We start from the raw sequence: 21,738 nt of genomic DNA on the forward strand, positions 1-21,738 counted from the left end.
AGCAGACTAATTGAAGTGAATCGGGAGCCATGTTTTTGATGAGATATGGGAGTTAAAATGATCTTTTAGGTGGCCAGAGAAAAACAAAACATTGGATGCATTGCATTATATAATTAATTAATTGCATAGTAAAATAGCACTGTAACAGATGTCACATGTAATTCCTACAGTAGTTGCTATAAATCACTTTTCAGCAAATACACCTGTAAGATAACAAACTTAAAATATAATGGACAGATTTTAACTGTAAAAGCAGCTTCAGTCAGCCTTCCTAGAAGCCTCACTTTGCCAGTTAGAAGTCTTTTTGAGACAGTGAATGATGTTGATTGTAATCAGAACTGTAGATCTGTCTCTGTCTCATCTGTTGGCCCGTCTCTCTCTTTTTCTTTCTCTCTTTCTTTCTGTCACTTCCCCATCAATAGAACCATTGTTCAAGCTGTTCATAGAATCCCAAGAACCAAGTTGTTTCTGCCAGACAACAGCCTTTTGCATACGCCATGCACAAGGCTCCAGAAAAAGTCAAACTCAGAGACGGAGGTGTGGAAATACACACAGTTTAATCACACACTGGCAGACAGACTGCCCACACTGTTTGACTGTAACCTTTAACCCTTTGTTCTCAAAGAGGCAGGAAAGGTCAGGCTTCATGAACTGTGACATAACAAGCCACTGCAGACTGTAATTGTCCCCTTTTGTGCCATCTTTTAAAACTGGTCAGTCTCTGATGAAGGTCAGCCTGTGCTGAAGAGAAATTGAACCTATGGGTGTCAAAATACCTCTTGTACTCACACAGAACTTGGAAGGGACAACAAGGACATGTACAGGTAGAGTGAGGATGTTTGACTCTGGATATTTTATGTTACAGGAATCCTGCTAGGAATGACACAGTCTGTTTAAGCCAACCTGCATTAAAACTGTGTTAATTCTTTACAGTGTGTGGCAGCCTCAAACAGGGAAATCTGAAAGCCGACATGGCCGACATGTTGTACATAAACACAGTACAACATGTTAAAAAGTGAGATGGACTTTAGGTGAAAATCTGAGTGAGTGTGCACCCTGCTGGTGTGTTTCTCTGCCATTCCATGTGCAGCTATGCGCACAATGAAGCACACATTACAGTATATGACTATGCCACTGTCCTAGATACAATCTTACTCACCACACCACACCAACCAAACTCTCCACCAGACTGTTGAAGTTAGCTGCTGACTCTTTCTGTGCCATTGTTGATCTGACCTTAATTCATTCTACAACTTTTATTTCAAGTCTGTGAGTATGAGTCATTTACTGATTTAAAGTCTTTTTTGTTGTCTGTGTTTTTTTTTATGTCTGAGTTGTGAAAGTTGTAATTGTACTTGATTTGAAGCACGCCACATTATGCATTTTATTCATTTTATAGTTAGTTGTCGTAGTAAAGGGCTGCATATACTGTATCTGTAATAGTCGATGCCCTTGCTAGAAAAAATACAGATTTTCAAGAACTGTTAATTCTCCAAGCATGTATTTGCACACACACACAACATTAATTCTATGTAGTGTATATTTGTGTCCAAACTTGAGTATATTTTTTTAGTAATGTCAACTATACTTTATAATAATTAGTAATGTGGCTAATTCATGTTTAATTTGGTACACACAAAAACATAAAACAATCTGTAGCTATATGTTGTAGTATTGTCTTTCCTGGAGTGACAACTTTTATACAGTGCCTCTAAAAAGTAATCATCCCCCTTAGAAGTCATCATGTTTTATTGTTTTACATCACCTTTACGAGAAAGTGTGTCTTTGTCTTCATGGTGGTGGAAGTCTCTCAAATACAGCTGTGTTTATACAATCAACTAAAACCCCTTGACTGCACACAGGTGATCTCTATTTTACTAATTATGTGACTTCTAAAATCAACCGGCTGCACCGGTGGTGATTTGATTGTGTCAGATGTTTTGTATTTTATATTTGTAACCAATGAAATATGAGATATAAAAAATGCATATTTGTAGTTAATTTGTATTCATTTTGACATTAAATATGATAGTTTTATGTTGATCGGTGTCAAAAAATCCAAATTAAATCTACTTTGATTTGATTGAATAATTGTTTTAAAATAAAACATGAACACATCCATACTTTTTATAGGCACTGTAAAGTCAGGAAATCTCCAACATATCACACTCATTAGGCCAAAAGAAATCTTTAAAGTAATATACTGCACATTAACAAAAATATTATGTCAAAAAGTCCAATTACTGTAAATCAGAGGGCTCCAAATGTTTCCACAGTCCAGCTGGAGTGTGAGTGTGGATCACACATCATTCTGTCCAACTTGAAATAATATGTGAGTTTTTTTATGCAATTATATATTATTTCTTTACTTCTTTGAGTGACTCTGACTGTGAAGGATGCCCTTAAATCCCCTGCTCAATGTTTAGCTCCCACTGCTGAACAGCACAGATATTTAACATATTTATGTTAAATATCTATATATTTATGCTATTAAATTTAACGAATAATGATATCATAAATCCTATAAATTCAAAACTGGGTCCCTCATGAGCAGAAACTCAGGCCAGTAAGAGGTTAAAAGAAGGGAGGTCATTTGTGGTGTTTGGTCAGACACTGATAGGTCACTGCTCAGTGGTCTGCTCTCTACGGCTCTCATCCGTGAAGTAACGGGCTCCGGGTCCCCGCCTACAAGATGCACTGATTTGAGTTTGTTATTCCGCCGGGCAAACAAAGCGCCCGACTTCACCGGATTTATTTCACCTGTCAGCATGGATGAGCACCGCCAGTGAAGTTATCCTGTGGCGTCGGCGGAGTCTTGTGGACGTTGAACTTTGTGGAAGTTGGCGAGCGAGAGCGAGTCGAAGGTAAAAACGCACTCGAGACACTGATGAGACGTGTCAGAGTTTTACCGGAGGTGTCTGAGGTCTGCTGCTCTGTCGATAAATGTTCTGCCTTGTCAGTCTGAAATGCAACAGTTAAGTCGGTATGAAGCAAGCAGTTTATAACAGGCAGGTGAAAACTCAGATTCACAGTTTACATTGAAATTGATTAAACAGTTGGACACCGAGTAAACAGTGTATTGATTTCCCGATAGCAATAAACACATGTGCCATAATTTGAATTGTAGGGTGTAATTTCCTGCATCGTTGTGAGCAGCGGGCTCTTGTGCACTTGCACAGTTCCTGCTGCCTGTCTGAGACACATGCTGCTGCCTGTAAAAACAAACTATTAACTTGCAGTGTTCACTATAAAATTTATCTGTCTGAAATGATTATCTACATGCTGTGTTCCTACCTGCTTTGTAGACAGTGGCTTTAAAGGAGCAGTGTGTAAGATTTAGGGGATCTATTGGCAGAAATGGAATATTACATTCATAAGTATATTTTTAAGCAGTGTATAATCACCTGAAAATAAGAATAGTTGTGTTTTCGTTCCCTTATAATAAGCCCTTTATATCTACATAGGGAGTGGGGCCCCTTCCACGGAGGCCATCATGTTGCACCGCCATGTTTTGCGTGCAAGGTATGTTCTCCCACACACTTGGAGGGTGAGGGAGAAGAATATTCAGTTGGTTGCAATCTGCAATCTCACAGCTAGATGCCACACACAAATCCTACACACTGGGCCTTTAAATTCATAAACTCGATGACGACTGGCACTGTCCTGCTGGGTCGTCCTCAAATCTCACGGTTGGCGGTTCGATCCCCGGTTCTGTGTTGTGTAAATTTACCATTTGTTCCACAATCTTAGATTTGTAATGTACTTTCTTTATGCACCTTAAGTCCTGTGCACAGTATTGATTGTGCTGAAAAGAACAAAACAGTTATGCTGTGTGCATGTGGACCATAACTTGATACATGTAGCCCACCAGTCAAACAATGGTCCCACTTGTTCCATGGGTGAACCTTGACTCTGGTTGCAACAATTACTTTAAATGAATTGCGTACAGTAAAAAGTTATAACCATAGAAATATAGGTGTAAATTGTAATAAAAAGTTTGTGGAAGTTTACAGAATTTCATCAAGCATTTATTTTACACATTTTCTCACAATTAAGTCCTTACTAAGTACAGACTATCATGTTTGTTCCTGACTTTGGCCACATCACCACCTTGTTTGTAGTCACCTATACTTTTGTGCTGTTGTGAAGGTTAGGTTGAAGCAGACACATGTCACTCTCAGAGCCGATCAAGAATTGGCATTGAAGAGATCAAAAGAAGTTGAGTATGCAAATGCAACATCCTGTAAATGCAGCACAGTGTGAAAACACATGGTAACTTCACATTTAAAGATGGTCCCTGTGTTCTATCAAGTTTAGTTTTTTGTAATAGTTTTGTTTTTTTTGTTAAGATTCCTCTGATCAGAAGAGTACCTCCAATACTGCTTAACTTGAGTAAAGGAAGTTGGTCTATACTGTAAGTGACTTTTAAATGATCTCTTTAATGCTGGGATCCTGCAGAGATCCGGAGACGCTGATGGTTTTGGACAGACATTTGGGAGCTGCTGACTCCTCTTTTTAAGGTAATAGCCTGGAGTAGATTACAAGAGTACTGAATTACATGCATACTTAGACAACAAAAAAAAAATCAATGATACTGTACAGTAAGGGCTGGCCTATGGGAGGCAATTACAGTAGAGGCTGCAAGAAACAGACAAGCCCTGATTCAGAAGCTATTAAAACTATTGTGAAATTATTTCTATTGCTTGATATATCTACCTGTCTTGATGAAGTCACAGATGTCTATATGAATTTTGTGGGGCAGTGACTGTAACAACAGATCCTTGGTTGGTCAGTACTGTAATGTTACTGCTGTCCAGCTGTCTGAGAGGACATGTCTGCTGTGTTATGAACATGCAGCACAGCATGTTTTGAGAAAAAGCCTTCAGGGAGGCTCAAGCTGAATCTGCAATGTATCCCCTTGTGTCACAGTAGGATCTTGTTCAGTTTAGTGTGTGTGTGTGTGTGTGTGTGTGTGTGTGTGTGTGTGTGTGTGTGTGTCTGTGTTTGCAGGTGCTTTTGTGATTTCCTTATTGAGCCATAATAAGCTGAATTTATAGTCTCTAACATTCCCTTCATACAGTATGAACATGTGACTTTTGAAGTTGAAGAGAAGCTGTAAAAAAAAAAAAAAAACTCATTAAAGGAACAGTTCAATATTTTAGAAATACACTTTACATCTTAACCAAATTCTGATGAGAGGATTGGTCTCAGTTTCCATTCAACATCCAGCTTATATCACTGGGATTTGTTTGTTGTAGCTCAGCACAAAAATTGGATGCAGTGGGGGGACTGCAACATGTTGCCTTTTCAAATGGGGAAGAAAACACCTTTCAGCTATTTATAGTATATTTATAACATATTATGTGTGCTACACACATAGTATAATATTATGTGTGCTACACACATAGTATAACATGTAGAAATAAAATTGTTATGCTTTGTGAAACAGTTCATCTAGATGTTTCAGAAGCTGTTTCTTAACCGACACCGTGACTGCAGCATCTCAAAACAAACTTGCACCTTTTGCACATGTTTCACACTTTTGCACACAAGATCCAAGTGAAATTTGAGAGTATTGGTGACTAATGTGTGAGCTAACAAGATAAAACATGCTGCTCTGGAGATTTTGTTACTGTTAAAGGGCCTGTTGAAGCAAAACAATATGCTCCCAGCGAGAGAAGTTTGCACCCTTAACTGTTTGTGGCTGTCGCTGCGGCCAGCTCTCTCTCTGAATAACACCAATTTGAATGCATCTCACAGTCTCATGTCTCCCAGTTTCCGACAGCCTCTCTTCTCTCAGCTGTTTGTGACTGTCAGGCCTGGGAAAATGCCTCTTAACCCCACAGGAAATGACAGTTGGTGAACAGACTGTGCTGTTGCTTGCAGTTGTCAGTGGTTAATAAAGTAGTTTTAAAAATTGTGTTCAAGAATGAGAATCCTCAGGTTGATTTCAGAGGGTTTTTTTTTTTTTTTTTTTTTTGGACACACGCTGCAAAATCGCTTTGTTTCCACTAGTTAATTATGTAGATTATTGTTTTTCCTGTTTATACAGGCTTTATACTGGTGAGAAAAATCAACTTATTATCAAGGTCTTAAACCTATGATTGCTTTCATCATTATTATTATTATATGTGGTGCCTATAAAGTCTTTTATAGTCCACATACAGTAGACTGAAATATGTCTTTGTCTATATATGAGTTTATACTGGCTCAGGCGTGAGAAAGCATTAACCTGACCTATATAGAAATGACTGGAATAGGTTATGTGGTTTTTTGTTGTTGGCCGTACATCAGTTCTTGAAAATATGTAGGTTTTTTTGGGTTGTGTTTTTTTCTTGTTGAGCATTCTCTGTGGTCTGTGTATGGATTTCCTGAGTTATGTTATATTTAACAAACAATTTTTGACAGCATGTTGCAATCTTCCCCGAAACTTTATCTCGAGGGACTTCCAGCCATCAGTTGAAATACCTGATTAGGAGAAATAAAAACATTAATTTATTCATAAATAAAGTCAAATAATGATAGAGGCTGGTGCTGTTAAGGGGGTTGTCGGTTAATTAGCAATTCTTCAGAAGTTTAGGTTGTGAAGATCGAAAATTTGGCACAGTTCGTCATCCTCAGACCGGAGACGTTTATTGAAAGTGCCGGAGCTCTAAAAGCAACACCGTTCTGCTGATTTTTAGTTTAATTTTTTTGAGGTTTGAAGCACTTGAATGTTCTAACAACATGAGCTGGTATATCACATGTAAGTCAGAAACGGATGTAATTAGCATCTTCTAAACCAAAGATTAACCTGACAATGAATTCACAATTTTAGGCAAGGACATGTTTAATTTTGACAGAATGAGTTCAGCCAGATGGAAATCCACAGCCACTTATACCGTCCACATCACTCATATTAGCAGCACCAAATGTTAAGAGGCAGTATAGCATGAATGTCTTGTCAGCACTTCATTGACTAACATCACTTGGCTCCTAATTACTGTCATAAAACTGAAATCTAATAGACCCAATCAGAGCTAATTCAGTCAAATATCCTTGTCTCAAAAGTTCAAACATTATTAAAAACCACAAACTGGCTTTGTGTTCTGTGCTTTGAGTGCAGAATCCATAGCTCATGGACCAGTTTGCCTCCTCTTTATCCTTCCTGTGAATGCCTTTTTTTATCTCTAATATTATTGCATTTATTAAGGTTCTTTAGGGCCTAATCAGACTGATACTGGTCAGACTACAAAACCTGCCGTCTTGCCTCATGTCTGTTATCTTTTTTTCCCCAAGTTGGACACACATCTCTAAAAATATGAATATATTCTGCTTTAGTGACTCATTAAAAAAAATAACAGGATGTTTTACCGTTCATTTTATCTTGTTATATTCTCTTTTCACCCTCAATGTGCACTTTTGATCTCATGAAAAACATCCATTGAGAATCGATTGAGCCTGGTGGATATTGCGCATTAATGTACCAATTAGTGAAATACTGTGTGGGGAGCATTTTGATGACAATATGACTTGTAGCCTTGTGAAAATTCTGAACTTTGTGAAAGAAATACATGAAATAAGACATTATTCTGCAACTCTATGCCCTGTTTTTCTTCTCAAGTTGCCAATTCGTGTAGTTGCATCATTCCTAGTGCATACCCTCAATTAAAATTCAATTCTTTTGAAACTGACTGAACACACATTGACTCAGATTTTTTTTTTTTTATTCAGTTGAGTTTGTCTCAATTCCCTCTTATCATAGTTTTGCTTCAGATTCAACTAAGATCTTATACAGCCTCACATGATACTCCATACAGGTTTATACTTCACCAAAGAGCTCTGCCTGTTTCCATAGTTTATTTCTTCTTCTATTTTTAGAAGGCAGGGTGTTTTAAATAAGAGATGAAAGCTTGGGTTTTGATCAGTACAGCAAGTCTCTAGACGTGGACCAAAGGGAAGGAGGCAGCACTTTATGTGATGAGAATGGCGGGACATAGGATTGTCTATCAGATTAAGAAGGATGCACTTTGGGCACATCATAATACAAAATACTGTTTAAGTAGTCCCATATTAATGTCAGTGTATGAAGCCAATTAAAAGCTTCAACATTTGTGAGAAAGCCGTGAGAAAGTCTTTTAGCATGCCTGGTAGCACCGTAGTTGTTAATGTAACTTTTATGTAGGAAAAAAATAATGACTGATGGCTAAAAGCAACAGTGCTGCTTTATTTTTATTTTCAGTGAAGCCATTTTACATTTAATCACTTCCCTGGTTGGTGAACTGCACAGCAGTGAATTTGGGCTCCACAAAGAAAGAGAGTGTGTTCTTTCATGCTTTTCTACAGCGAGCTGGTGTGCGGTCAAATGTGAGTCTGACTGTAGAGCTCGTGAGATTTACACTGTAGATTAGCACAGGGAAAGGAAAAGGTACGTGGGTAGGGTTTATAATGTCTTCATAGCTTCACAGTGTATGTAATGTTTTCCCATCATCCCACCAGCATCATAACACACTGTACTGTAAGTCCTGTGTGGTGCATGATGCACTCCTCATAACTCAACAATTAGGTTTTATATGGGGAGTGGGTTGTTTAGCATGGACCCCACATTTAGTACATCAATAGCACCATGCCTGTGAGAACGACATCATGCAGAGGCAAGTTATAAATATTTTATGTGGAAATATTGTTTCATCTTATTTGTCTCCCCTTTTTTGTTCATTCCCTTTGAGAACAGTGCTTTTGTTAGGTGAGGTCTCACATTTCACATATGAAACTTCACTCAGTTTCTTTCTTATATGCATTATTGATTAAATGAAATTCCCATCTTTAACATAAATAACACTAAATACATGATATCATGTTATTAACTTTGTTAATGTTTATTTGCTGCAGCACCAAACTTGCTGTGGTTGGTATATAAAGTGTGGATTCTGAGTCTGTTTAGTGGACATAAGAAGTAGGTTTTACTTATGGTGCTGTTGCCTGGTTACGCTTGTCATTACAACATTTTTTCACTACTTTATTTGCCAAAGAGAAGACAATTAATTACGTAAAAACTCTCACTCTCCTCCATGTTTAAATAAATTATTTTTTAAAATCTGTTTTGGCTACCTGCTTTGATAGCAGGCCCTCATATTGCTCCCAGTGTCACAGCTGTAGTCAAACAATCACATTATAGTCATTACATTTTTGTGATTATACGCATGAGTGAATAGGCTGAGATTTCCTGAGTGACTACACAGAAAATCCAGAATTTGTTATTCTGTACCTCCACTGGTAGATAAAAATAATGCAATCTTTAATTATGCTGCTACATTTGAGGTCTGATGGTGGAAAAAAAGGTTAGACTCCCTTACCCTCAGTATTGTTACAGGAACCCTTTTAATTGTAGAAGTTATTTTCGTACTTGAGAAAGAGATTTCCCAATCCCCAGATGTTGTAAGTTTGGTGCCCTTGTAAAGGATTTATTTGTCTAATCAGAGCACTTTATGTTGCATGTTTTTTCATGAGTGTTAGTTTAATCAGCATTAGCATGCCTCTGTAATCTGCCCACCGTCTTTGACATTGTGCTGACAGGGACACAGTGCTAAGAATAGAGAGGTAGGGAACAATAGAGCAGAACTTTGATGGTCAGTAATGACGCGTGAAAGGCAAGCAATCACACGGTTGTTGTGTGCTGTGTAGCCATCACGGTGATGGAAAACTGTGATCTCTGTCTCAGCTGTAACAGCAAAGCTTCTCTGTGGTAGGTCCATCTGTTGACTCTGCTAACATGCGCATGGCAAAGTGCACAAGGCACAGAGACACAAGATGGCTAGACCATTAGGGTTCTTCCTGCTGCGCACTCTATTTTTTTTTATATTAATGAAGAGTACTTACACTGCACAGGTGTATCAACACAGTCTCCAGCTAGAGTGCAGTGTTTCACAGTGATTTCCTTTTCTAACACACAACTTTATGAAAAAAATCCTAATATGTTAATTCAGTCTAAATATATCAACACATTAAAATCCATGGCAGTGCCTTGAATCAGCACTTCACTAAATTCTCAGCAGTGCCCGCATGCTCAGCCATGACATCACTTGCTCACCGAGCCCAGCAATGCCAGAGTATGACCCGAGGCCACTAGAACGTGTGAAACTGTAACGAGAAACGTTGTCTTGACATGATTAATTCATGATGTTTCCCTATTTCCACACCTCCAGGTCACATAGTGTGTGCTGTTGTGTTGGTGTGTGTTTGTGCATGATGGAACATGCATAAATGATATTTTGTGTGTCGGCAGTTGCTACTTTTTTGTTTAGAGCTTCCTCAATACTTCTGCTTATACAATAAGAAAGCATTTCACTAATTAATTTAATAACACCTGTAATAATAAATATTAAACAATGAGTTCAGTATGATTAAAAATGCATGTGGAATAAATAAATAAATAGTACATTATTATCTATAATTTATCACTTTCTCATAGTTTATAAGATACAAGGACATTATTTGTAATGGCAAGAGTTAAACCTTTGTGTTTTTATTGACAATTTCAGAAGAATACATACTTTTTAAAGCATTAACTGCTATAATAAGGTTGGGTTCTGGTAGTGGTTTTATTTTGTACATAATAAAGAAAACACAGTTTAAGTAATAACCAATCTGGTAGAAGTTTTAGTTTAACTTCCTAAAGTTTTAGTTCTTAAATATCTTAACTTCTGTAAATTAAACATTTTTGTAAGATGTTTTGTTGGAAGGGAAATAAAAACACATATATGTTTTTTAATTAAGAAACTGTCATAAATGGTTTTATTTTTGTTCTAGGAATGTGAATTAAAGTGTGCAATATTGCTGCTTATTAGTATTGACCTTTAAACAGTGCAATTGCCTTAAGTCAAATATTTGTGAATGGACGCAAAGTGTACCAGTAATATTAGGCTGGTTATCTCTATTGCACTGATACCAATGTTTGAATTTACAGCAATATCTACAGAGCCTCACAGTGAGTTGTAGAAAAAATACATAAGCTGCCCCCCCTTGCTAAATTAATTCTAATTCAAGCTATTTGTCTGATCAATGTGTAGTTGTTACTGCGTCTTGAGTAAAAAGGGTCCTTGAAGCTTCCTGAAACTCATGTTTCAAGCAGTCTCAGCCATCATGTATCTGTTAAAACCATTACTAAATCTGCCCTGCTTCATGCCTGAAATGATATTTTGATGGCAGCAGATGATTGTCAGCTCTCTGTGCTGAATTGACAGAACTGATCAGGCTACACTGACAAACAGATGAATATCATAGGGACAGGGCCTGATTGGTTTACATCCTGCTTTTTAAATAGAAAAATGTTGTATCCATTGAAAACTTTTATTTAAACGCTGTCAAAATGACTCATATCGTAGCTCAACTCTCCATTATAAGTCCTGACCTTGTTGTCTACAATGATGGTGGTAAATGGACTGCATTTATGTGGCACCTTTCTAGTCTTCTGATTACTCAAAGCACTTTACACTGCATGCCAACATTCACCCACTCACACACACATTCATACATTGATGGCAGAGGCTGCTATGCAAGGTGCCAACCTGCTCATCAGAAGATCTAATCTAATACTGATTCACACACATTGACACACCAGTGGCACGGCCTTTGGGGGCAATTAGGGATTCAGTATATTTCCCAAGGACACTTTGACATGCGGACTGTAGGAGCCAGGGATCGAACCACTGACCTTCCGACTAGTGGACTCTGGCTCTGCCTCCTGAACCGCAGCCGCCCCAAAAAGATGACAATGATAGAGGTTAAATGTTGTTAGATCATAAGACGGAAAGTGGCTCACAATTTATCTCAGCTGAACATAGACGAGAAGCAGAAAAAATCCATTTTTAAATTTTGAGTTTCAGGACGCAAGATATAGGTTTTATAATCACTTAAGATGCTTGGCTGCAGTTTTAAACCCCTCTGGCAGAAACCTTGAGAGTAATTTATCCTTGGCCTTACAGTACAGTGTGTAGTGCAGTTGTCAAATCCCACTTCTGTCAAGTCTCCTGGATCATCTCCTTTTCTTATCTGTCCCATTTAAGAAAAGGCTCCCCATGCTTTCACTTCCTCTAGGCTAGATTACTGCATGGTTGCGTTCCTCTCTGAGGCTGAGTTGGGCTGTGAACTCACTGCCATCATTACCACACGGTTGTTGTTGAATTATTCGCTCATTTCAGCCTGACCTACATTTCATTTTCAATCAATGAAAGTGATGTTGTGTGACTCCTGTCCGTCATACAGTGCATTCAGTGCAGCGGCCCATGCGAGAACTCACGAGGCAGGCAGCCGCATTAGTGCAGCTTTTTTTTCTCAAATCTCTGTTTGTTTTTTTCACAATTCGATTATATAATCGAATTTAGAATATTCGTTGACAGCCCTAGCAAACATGGCTCTCTTGTATTTCAGTAGGCACGCACTAACAATTCCCTCTTCTATTTGTTTCTCACCTCATAGATGCCCAGCTGAGAAAGCCATATGTGCAGAACAATTATTCTAGTGATGCTAATAGCGTAGGCTATGAGAAAAACAGATGGTTGTGTTTACTGTTGACTTTGTGTTGCACCATTTTGATCTGGATCTCCCACTCAACACTGACTGCTTGCTATGTGATGGTTGACACCCCCCACCCCTCTCCAAATGCCCCATTTTCCCGTTTTACTTTATTTTTCTGCTGTTTTCTTGATAGTTGCACCTGCAAAATGGACAGGTGTGGTCTTGGCATTTTTGTGGGTGCCCTTTAACCCATAAAGCAGTTAGCCACCACTCAGACATTGAGGTTGTCTATTTTCTCTGATTTGTTTGTGGATATTGACGGAGGGTTTAAAGATCTGTGTGATACGCTGAAATGCGTTTTTAGGGAAGAAAGGTGTTAGGGATTGATAAATTTGGGCTGGTGCATGGTGGTGGATATGGACAGTTTGTGTTCAGTAGATCAGATTGTGACCATGTGTGAGTGCGCTTGTGTTTGTTTGTGCATCCCATCCTAAGTGCTGTCTGTTTCTTGTGATTGGTTTTCATAGTGTTCGCCTGTGTATGTGTGCGTGTTGTTTACCTGCCTTTTTGATTATATGTGTGTGTGTGTGTGTGTAGTGTGGCTGCTTAACTTGGTCATCATCAGCCTCAGCCTTGCCTGTACCTTGCAGTCCTATCACCTCCCTCTAACCTGTAGGCAGTAACCGCATGGAGACGACGCACTGGGGCACAAGACGGACCTCAACCTCCAGCATGGGCACAAACGCCGCCATTAGTGTCTTCTTCAGCTGCAGCAACATCAAAATGAGCACGAAGTAACAACAAACGACCTCCCAGCCTTTACAGAACATCAGCATCATTATTCAAGGGCTGATAGTAGGTGCCTTCCTCTTTAGCACTGGCAACAGCAGCTAAGGTAACAGCTTGGGCAGCTTGGACAGTAGCGTAGCCGGCATGTAAATGAGTGTGTGTGTAACTTGGTCTGTAAGTCCCCGGGGAGGACCAGCAAAGGAGTTGTGTTACACTCACTGACAGGCCTTATACATGTTTCATCTGCTGCTCTCAGAACAGAAGTCCCCTTTGTTATCTAATCCAGCCCTCTCCTCCCCAGCCTGAGAGACTGAGTTTACTGCCACAAGACTGCTCTTCAGTCTGTCAGCCAGCAACTGAACTGATACATATCAACCAACAGCTGAGGAGCAGCAGAAGACCTTAGTCAGACCCAAGATATCTGCTATCAGGACGTCTCAGCCATTCTTTCAAACCATTGGCTGGCACGTGAAGAGGGCTTTAAAATAAATAACTGAGGGGGCTGTGTTTTGCCCACCAGAGATTGTCGTGGATCTAAATTGTGCCTCATCTGTTCAGCACTAAAGCTCAACTTCTCAGTTTTTCAGTAGTTCATAGTCCTTCAAGCTGCAGAACTGCAAATTCGGCAGTTCTTGGATCTAAAAAAAGTAGTGCTTTAGTGGCTGTATTTGCATTTTAGAGGACTAGTCAGGACCATGAGTGACACTCTTAGACCCCCTTCGCTCCAGGTGAGCGTCCCAAGCGATGCTCCGGTATATTCGGATGGAGGAAACATTGTCGTGTCAGACGGATCCATGCGATCCAGCTCCTCAACCCCTACACTCCGCCGCAAGCGCTTCAAGATGCGCCGCATGAGAAACGTGCCCAGTGAGAGGGAGGCAACCGAAAGGGGGCGATTTACCGGCAGTCACCTCACAGTCCGATCCCGCTCCGGCTCCAAGGAATACCTTCAGCTGCCTTCCATTGAGATCACACCATCCAGCGATGAAGACGCCCCTTCTTCCTGGTCTAACTGCTCCACGCCCAGCGCCTCTCCACGACGCAAGCGTTTCCTGTTGAGGAAGTGGCTGAAGGTCCGAGAGAAGAAGGAGCAAGGCAGTGAGAGCAGGTTGGTATGGGCCTTCCCTACTCACCTCTCCCCATTCCTCTCTCCTCCCCACATCCTCCTTACTCCATGCTGCTTCAAAGCTCTTGCTACTGCACTAATGTGTTGTATCACTAACTCACACAGAGTTAAGTTGTTGCCATGTAAACTCAGGTATTTTAGGAGATGAACAGTTTGATTTCTGTCTAGCTTAAGGCTTCTTTTCACCTTTCAGAGTGTGATGCTGGTTAAACAGCAAGCAGCTCAATGACCACACGCAATTTAATACAATAGGTAGTTACCGTGATGTTTTTTCAGCTGCTTCTCTTCTCGAAATCTTGTGTTCACCACGAAGCACAAAACAACTTCTTCACTTTGTAAAAGCCTGCCTTTAACAATTGAGGCCTGTTATTGTGTTTTTGGTGTAGAGTCATGCATGTGGATGTGATGCACTCCCCTGCAGTATTTTCTGGTCTATGGTGTGGTAGCATGTTTAGGTCATTTGGAAGGGCGACCAGATTTACTTGAGTGAAGTACAGGAAGACATCCTGTTTCCATAAGACCCTAAATGACACATGACACAAGTTTTAAGAAAGCAGAATGTAGATGTTTCTATCAAAAGATAATCAATTTATAATCAAATGTAGGCTTGAATCTTGTGTTTTTTGATTGTTGGGGGCTGCAACACAATGCGCATTTAACCCCTACAGGCATTGTAACAGGCACAGCTAAGGTTTAGATTATAACCTCACTGAAGTAGAGTATTGTTGACACACTTGAGCTGCTGACTAAAACAATACGTCATAGCAAAAACTGTTTCACATATTAACGAGAATGCCCTTGAGAGCCGACCTCTGCCCCTGTTAATCCAAAAATTAACAGGTTGCTTCAGTGTGCATTTAAAACAAAGGGCTCAGGAGATACAGGAGGGCCATTTGAAACTTAGGAGGTTGCCCTGACAGTATTACTAGAGGAAAGCTCATGGGATTTACAAAATCAATATGTTTCCTTCTCCTGGATGCCTGGTTGTGAGATATACTTTCATCTGAGATACAGTATGTGATGGTGACACTAGAGGAAAGGTCACAGAGTCAATGAAGTAAATAGGTGTTTTTTTAACCTTATAAGTTCAGTGACCGACTTTATTGAAACACCGGAAGCCAAATGAGCATTTACAGACTGAGGAGTAGTAGTTAATGATAGTGCTAGACAAAAGGAATTTAGAAAAAATAGCCAATATTTCTGTGGACTGTAATTAGAATCATGGAAAAACATAATGTAAGCACAAACAGAAGTCTTTGCATTTGGATATGAGGCCTTCAGATCTTCAGAAACAACATGAAATAACTTGGCCATGTTTTATAACTGAAATTATTTGACGTTCTGAAGCTTCTTAGCAAGCCAAAGAAGTCATTTATAGAGGATATGTGCAGACCACAAAGTCAAAACAGAATTGCAACCATGATAAGAAAATACTAAGCTGGCCGGAACAAGTGTTTTTCTTTTTTTTCCTGTGACACTGCACTCTAATGAGTTCTGGGAAATGTTATCAGATGTGGCCCACATTTATCATTTTTGGAATCACAATCTATGACAAGTTCAGTTATTTCAGATGATTGAATGTCTAGTAGTTATTTCTCACAGTGTTTTGTCCTCTGTCTTTGCTGTATCCTATGAGGCCAGTTATCACTGGGAACAGATGGCAGACAGGAACAGGTTCATTACTCACTCCGTCCATGTGTTGTCTTTCTCTGAGTTGAAGACACCATCTCTCCTGACACATGAACGCATAACCCCGACAGCATCCTTGAGTGTGAAATACTGTCATTATATCCTATAGCCTGGCTCCCCCTCAGGGTGTAATGTGGACTCTGACTTGTTCTTCAGCTTAATACTGTACTGTGGTGTTAAGATCACATGGTTCCTCCTCAATCTGCTCCTTGTTACTAGCTGCATGTCATATATAAAAAAATCTACAGGCTTAAGGCTTTGTGTGAGTGACATAAATAATCCAGATCTTAATGTTTAGCTTCACTTACTTATTGATGAAGCAGAACAAACGGGTTCTGTCATGTGAAGTTGCAAGGACACAGTGTGCTGCTGCACGCTGATGAAGATAGATGTTTTCGATTATGTCAGGATTTCTGCCCACATCTGTTTATTGTTGCTGTCTTCTGGATAGTTATTGCTTTCCATTGTCTATTTTGCATTTTTTGACAACCTGACAGTCAATCGAAGGCTGTTCCCCTGTAGGGCACAATAAACATATGTGAACATATGCAGGTATACAGGATCACGCCTACTGATGATGTTATACAGACTGTACAATGAAGCTGCTGCTGTTCTACCATGAGCTTGAATAATGCATAATCCGCAAATTTGTAAAATTTGTAAAGGCACTATATGTAATTTCTGCTGCTAGGGGTCTCTCAATCAAAACGGTAACAAAAGACGTTTGATAATGTTGTGAAGTAGCATGGGATCATGGGAGTTGTTGTCTTCATTCTTAAACAACCAACTTCTCCCAGTTATGATTCCTTCAGTGTTCATCGTTCAGGAAGTTTTTACTGGGAGCCGAATTATCCGCAGAGGTCTCCTCCTCTCCAAAACAAACAGACCCAGTGATTAAAACCAGTAAAAACAGTGAATAAAGCAGTTTCACATTAAAAATTAGTGTTTCTCTGACGCTGTTCGACGGAAAGAGGACGTCCAGGCTGTGAGCCACAATGTAGATGCATGCACACAAGATAATTATCATCTTGTGCGTGTATACTCTTTGGTAGAGGAGTATGACACCATTGACAGGCGATCAAATGAAACAGATCGTTACCTTGATTGAAATGACAGATTTCTTTGGGTTTGAAAATTGTTGGAAACATTTGGGATAATGTAAGTACACAACTCAACAAAAAATATTACACAAGTCTAATCGTTTTTAGACATTTTAATGCAGCATAGTTACATATTATAGCTTTAAGGTGAAAATGCAGAGTAAGGGTCTCTGGCACAACTTCACCTACTTCCAAGGTGCACAGAAAAGAGGAAGAAGTCTAGAGAGATGAGAACTCCAGCAACACTTGTAGTATGAAGAACAACTTTATTAGTTGACCGACACGTTTCGGCGTCAAGCTGAAAGGCCACAAGCCGAAACGCGTTGGTCAACTAATAAAGTTGTTCTTCATACTACAAGTGTTGCTGGAGTTCTCATCTCGCTAGCTTTAAGGTGAAAAAACATTGAATTATTAGATTGTGTTTTGGATTTAAGGTTTGAATTGGTGAAGTCTAGTAACTACATTTGTCTAATGAATGTAGCAGAGCACAAACTGCAGTGTTTCCCTTTGAAATGTACTGGAGGAAAAGAAGACAGCCTCAAATAGAAACACTCACATACTAGTGAAGTGCACTACTTGAGTAAATGAATCTGTTTTGTCCCACTTCTCCCTGTGGGATCCTGAACCATTCACTATTAAACCACATTTTTAAATATTAACTCTGTGTATAACATACTTCCTGTTTATTTGTATCAGTTCAGGCCTGATATAGATATGATGGCTAATGTAATTAGAAAACCAAATCAAAGTTTCAACTATATGACTGAGTCTTAAACTTCACTTTGTTTTAACAATGTTTGTCTATTTGTTTATTGTTTATTGCACTCCTTTAAGCAAGAAACCGGACCTTTACCTCCAGCGGTGGTGACACTCATGGCTGCCCTGCACTTTGCCCCTCTGAATTAGCTAACTAAGAAAAGTTATGTGGCTTTGGTTAACAGTCCCAATAAAATAAGCAATGAGCTCTTATGTTCTATGAACTTGGCTAAAGTAGAGTTAAGTAGCAAAGATAACAATTATTGGAATTAAACTACAGCAAGTTTGTCACTGTATGACTGTGACCGTGACACCACAACAAATTATTGTTATTTGACGCGGTGTACCCACAGGTGCTTATAGAGGGAATGTGGTTGAAACTTGCAGAAGTTGCTCAGTTAATATACAAACACAGTAGAGTATTTATACTTGTGGTCTGTTTATGAGGGCCTAGTGCAGTGAGAACTATGCTAACATGGACCTCTGCTCATGGACACGGATGAAAACACAGTAAGTATTCAAATACATTTTCATTAAGATAAAGCTGAAAGGTTAAAAGTGTAGTGCGGTGCATCAGTACGGCTGTGTGGTCTTATAGACACAGAAGAAAAATTGTTAAAACTGAATTGATGTGAAGCATTGTTGACTTGTTCTGAAATTGTATGAAATACTTACAATACAGCTTCAGCTTTGCTTCATGCTGATGGAACATGATGCAATTTTCTACTCAGATTGGTTTAAATCCATAAAGCGTTTATGATGACAGGGATAAAATCATGTGAATGTTTCAGTATTTTTGATTTTAATCTTCTCTGACCTCAAAGTGGAGTCTGATCTCTGGTCAGTGAGTCACTCTTTGTAGAGCTCTTGTGTTCATAGTTATCACTGTGGTTGGTTAATTAGTCACATTTGTCACGCTGGCATTTTAATCTTGTCATTCTAGCCTTCTTTCTGTCTTTCTGTCTGTGGTGTATAGCATGTGTGTGTGCATGCGTGCACATGCGCGCGTGTAAGATTGCACGTCTGGGAACAGTAGAAGCTTGCAGACACAGTGGAATCTGCTGTTCTGCAGCCTGATAAGAGCAGGGCTATTTTGAGGAAGTGGTGCAATATCTTTCACCAAGCTTCACTGCTTCCACCTCAGCCAAGCATTTAAATGTTTCAGACACACAACCTCTCAAAAAGCAACATAGGAAAGCAAGAAATTGATTGTGTTACTGATAACTGCCTGAAGTCATTTCAGTGAAGTCTGTCAGTTCCTCAAACAGACAGAGAAAGATGTGTATCGAAATAATTTGTTTTTAAGCATCTCTGCAATGCTCAACATTGACACAGTATAGTATTAGATCAGAGTGGATGAAAAGGCACCATCTACCACATTAAAAGTTATCATCAGGAAGTTTTATTCTGCTAAAGGTAACAGTTACCAGGTTTGTCTTTATTTATTGCAATGCCAACTAAATGCAGTAAATACTTACAGCTTACTTTAATTATATAATAAGATAAATGTTTGAAGACCATGTGGCTATGATAATAAAAATAGATCCATATTTGGTCTATTGACGATCTGCTTATTTCACCATCTGCTCTGTACAATATAATAGATGGTTGTCAGTGCAACACAGTCTTAAAATCAGCAGCACTGCATTTTGTTACGCCTCCTTGCTATCATGTTCAAAGTGCATATTACATCAATTGTGTATGAGTGATGAATGATTTAGTGAGGGCCCATGCCATGTAAACTTTCTGTTCTCATGATTTCAAATAAGCATGCACTAAAGGACAGGGGTACAAGTGTAAACACTTGCATAAACCTGAAAAAAACACATCTGCCTGTATGGCGCATATGTTTTCCCTCTGAGAGAACAGCTTGCAGACACTGTACCTGCTGCATAGGAGGCATAAGCTCAGATGTGAGGCAGTGGAGCTGAGGTGATATTCTTTATATATCTTTCGAGTGTCAAATAGAACAACAGCTTCCTCCTTCAAAATGTAATTAACCCAGCGATTACCAAGGGCAATAATAATATTCACTGTTGATTCTATTAAGAGTGGTGTTATGACACAAAGTTAGCAAATCAGTTTCATATGTATCAATCCCATCTGCTCAAATGTACAAATGGCACTCTGAGATCCATTTGAATTCTAACCTTTAGAGTCAATGATGAAAACATGTTTCAACCTTAATGCAGTTACTGTATATTTCACTGTAGTTACAATATATGATTTTTTTTTAAAGCTGATTATTACCTGGAGACACCCTGCCAACTCTTGATCTCAACATGTCAGTGAATCTAATATTCACATTCACAATTGTATTTTCTTTGAAAGACTGAAAAACTCAGTAGTGGAGTAGGTAGTAAGGTTTGTTTCAGATGTTGTTCGGGCTATCTATACTCCAAATAAATAAAGATATATCAGTACTGAGTATTTCACTTTTAAGGAAAATAAGATTTTAAGACTTAATAAAAGGTTATATGACTGGGCGCTGTATATAGACTACAGTATAACTGAAATGAATACAGTATACCAAACTACAGAGATAACTATTAAAATTTAAAAACTATTTTCAGAGTGTATCTACAGTACAGTGCACCAAATGATTCTCAACCTCCCAAAATCTGCATTTTTATACGTTGCAGTGTCCCCTCAGGCCTGGTGCAGAGAATTGATGCTGTTGGAATTGGATTATAGCGTCCTGCAGAGTTAGAGTGTGAATTAATGAAGACCTTTCCCAACAGACTGGCTTTATTCTTAAATGTCAAAGTGTGTGGACAGGGATGACAGCAGAATCTTAAAATAGGGAAATCATCCCTTGTGAAAAAAGTGACGGGCAAGCCTCTGTGATATCATTCATATGTACTAAAACTTCAACTTTGCTTAATAACAATGAACAAGGAAAATAACGAGATAAGAAATAAAGTTGAACTTGCGTTATTTATTGAATAGTAGTGGGAGTCAATGATCACTTCAAATTATTTCTTGGTGTGAACAAACCTCAGTTTTGTTTGTTTTTTTTGTTTAATTATTCTCAATTCATACTTTCATTTATAAATCTGCAACCCTCTCACTGTATTATCAGAAGCTCTATCTTTGGCACAGCCTGTGTCATATAGCCCCCTCTAGTGTTATTACTGGATATGTGCATGTCCAGGACTTACACAACTACTTGCAAAACGGAACAAGTTGTCGTGTGCATGTTGACAGTTGCTATATATATTTGACACTTAATTTGCGCTGTTGTGGACAGCTGATGGTAGGTCTAACAGCAACAGATCGATGGCAGTGTGACAGAAACTGTGACATTTTTGCCCTACAGGGCCCAAGATGATGTAGTACAAAACAGTTGGAAATGAATTATATGTAAAAATAAGCTGTCGAGTTTATATAATATGGTCTATTTACTGTATGCTATGCTTACTTTTTCATGTTTTTCACTTACTGTAGTGTTTCTTGTTTGCAGGATCAATTAGGAAAGACCCTGGTTCATGACATTACTCACTATAAGGCTTTTCTTACTGTACATAACATACAGTAACATACAGATTTACTTTTCAGTTTAATAGAAGCGCGCTTTACTGAAACTTACTTCTCTCTTGTTTGCCACGCAGCAGCCAGCAGAGCAGCCAGCAAAGCAGCCAGCAGAGCAGCCATGAAGACGACAACAGCCGCTTCTTGACTCCATTAATCCGAGAGGAGAGGTGAGCATGTATGAATAGCTGTTGGTGTGTGTGTGTGTGTGTGTGTTGCCTCTGTAGTCTGGAGTTCCCAAGTTTTTGCTTA

General features: G+C 39.0%; 1 protein-coding gene across 4 annotated transcripts in view; it reads left to right on the forward strand.

The window, feature by feature from the left end:
- Positions 1-2,628: 2,628 nt before the first annotated feature.
- The window catches only part of gramd1bb (GRAM domain containing 1Bb), an 82,899-nt gene continuing 63,789 nt past the window's right edge, over positions 2,629-21,738 (forward strand). For 2 of the 4 annotated variants that reach the window (XM_042413951.1, XM_042413952.1), the window contains exons 1-3: positions 2,786-2,864; positions 13,172-14,392; positions 21,567-21,656. In XM_042413951.1, coding sequence (XP_042269885.1) covers positions 13,980-14,392; positions 21,567-21,656 — 503 coding nt within the window. In that variant the 5' untranslated portion in view covers positions 2,786-2,864; positions 13,172-13,979. Of the gene's footprint in view, positions 2,865-13,171; positions 14,393-21,566; positions 21,657-21,738 lie in introns of all 4 variants that reach the window. The other 2 variants (XM_042413953.1, XM_042413954.1) reach the window with 2 other exon arrangements.

Source organism: Thunnus maccoyii, chromosome 6, assembly GCF_910596095.1.
Source record: "Thunnus maccoyii chromosome 6, fThuMac1.1, whole genome shotgun sequence".
Classification (NCBI taxonomy): Eukaryota; Metazoa; Chordata; class Actinopteri; order Scombriformes; family Scombridae; genus Thunnus; species Thunnus maccoyii.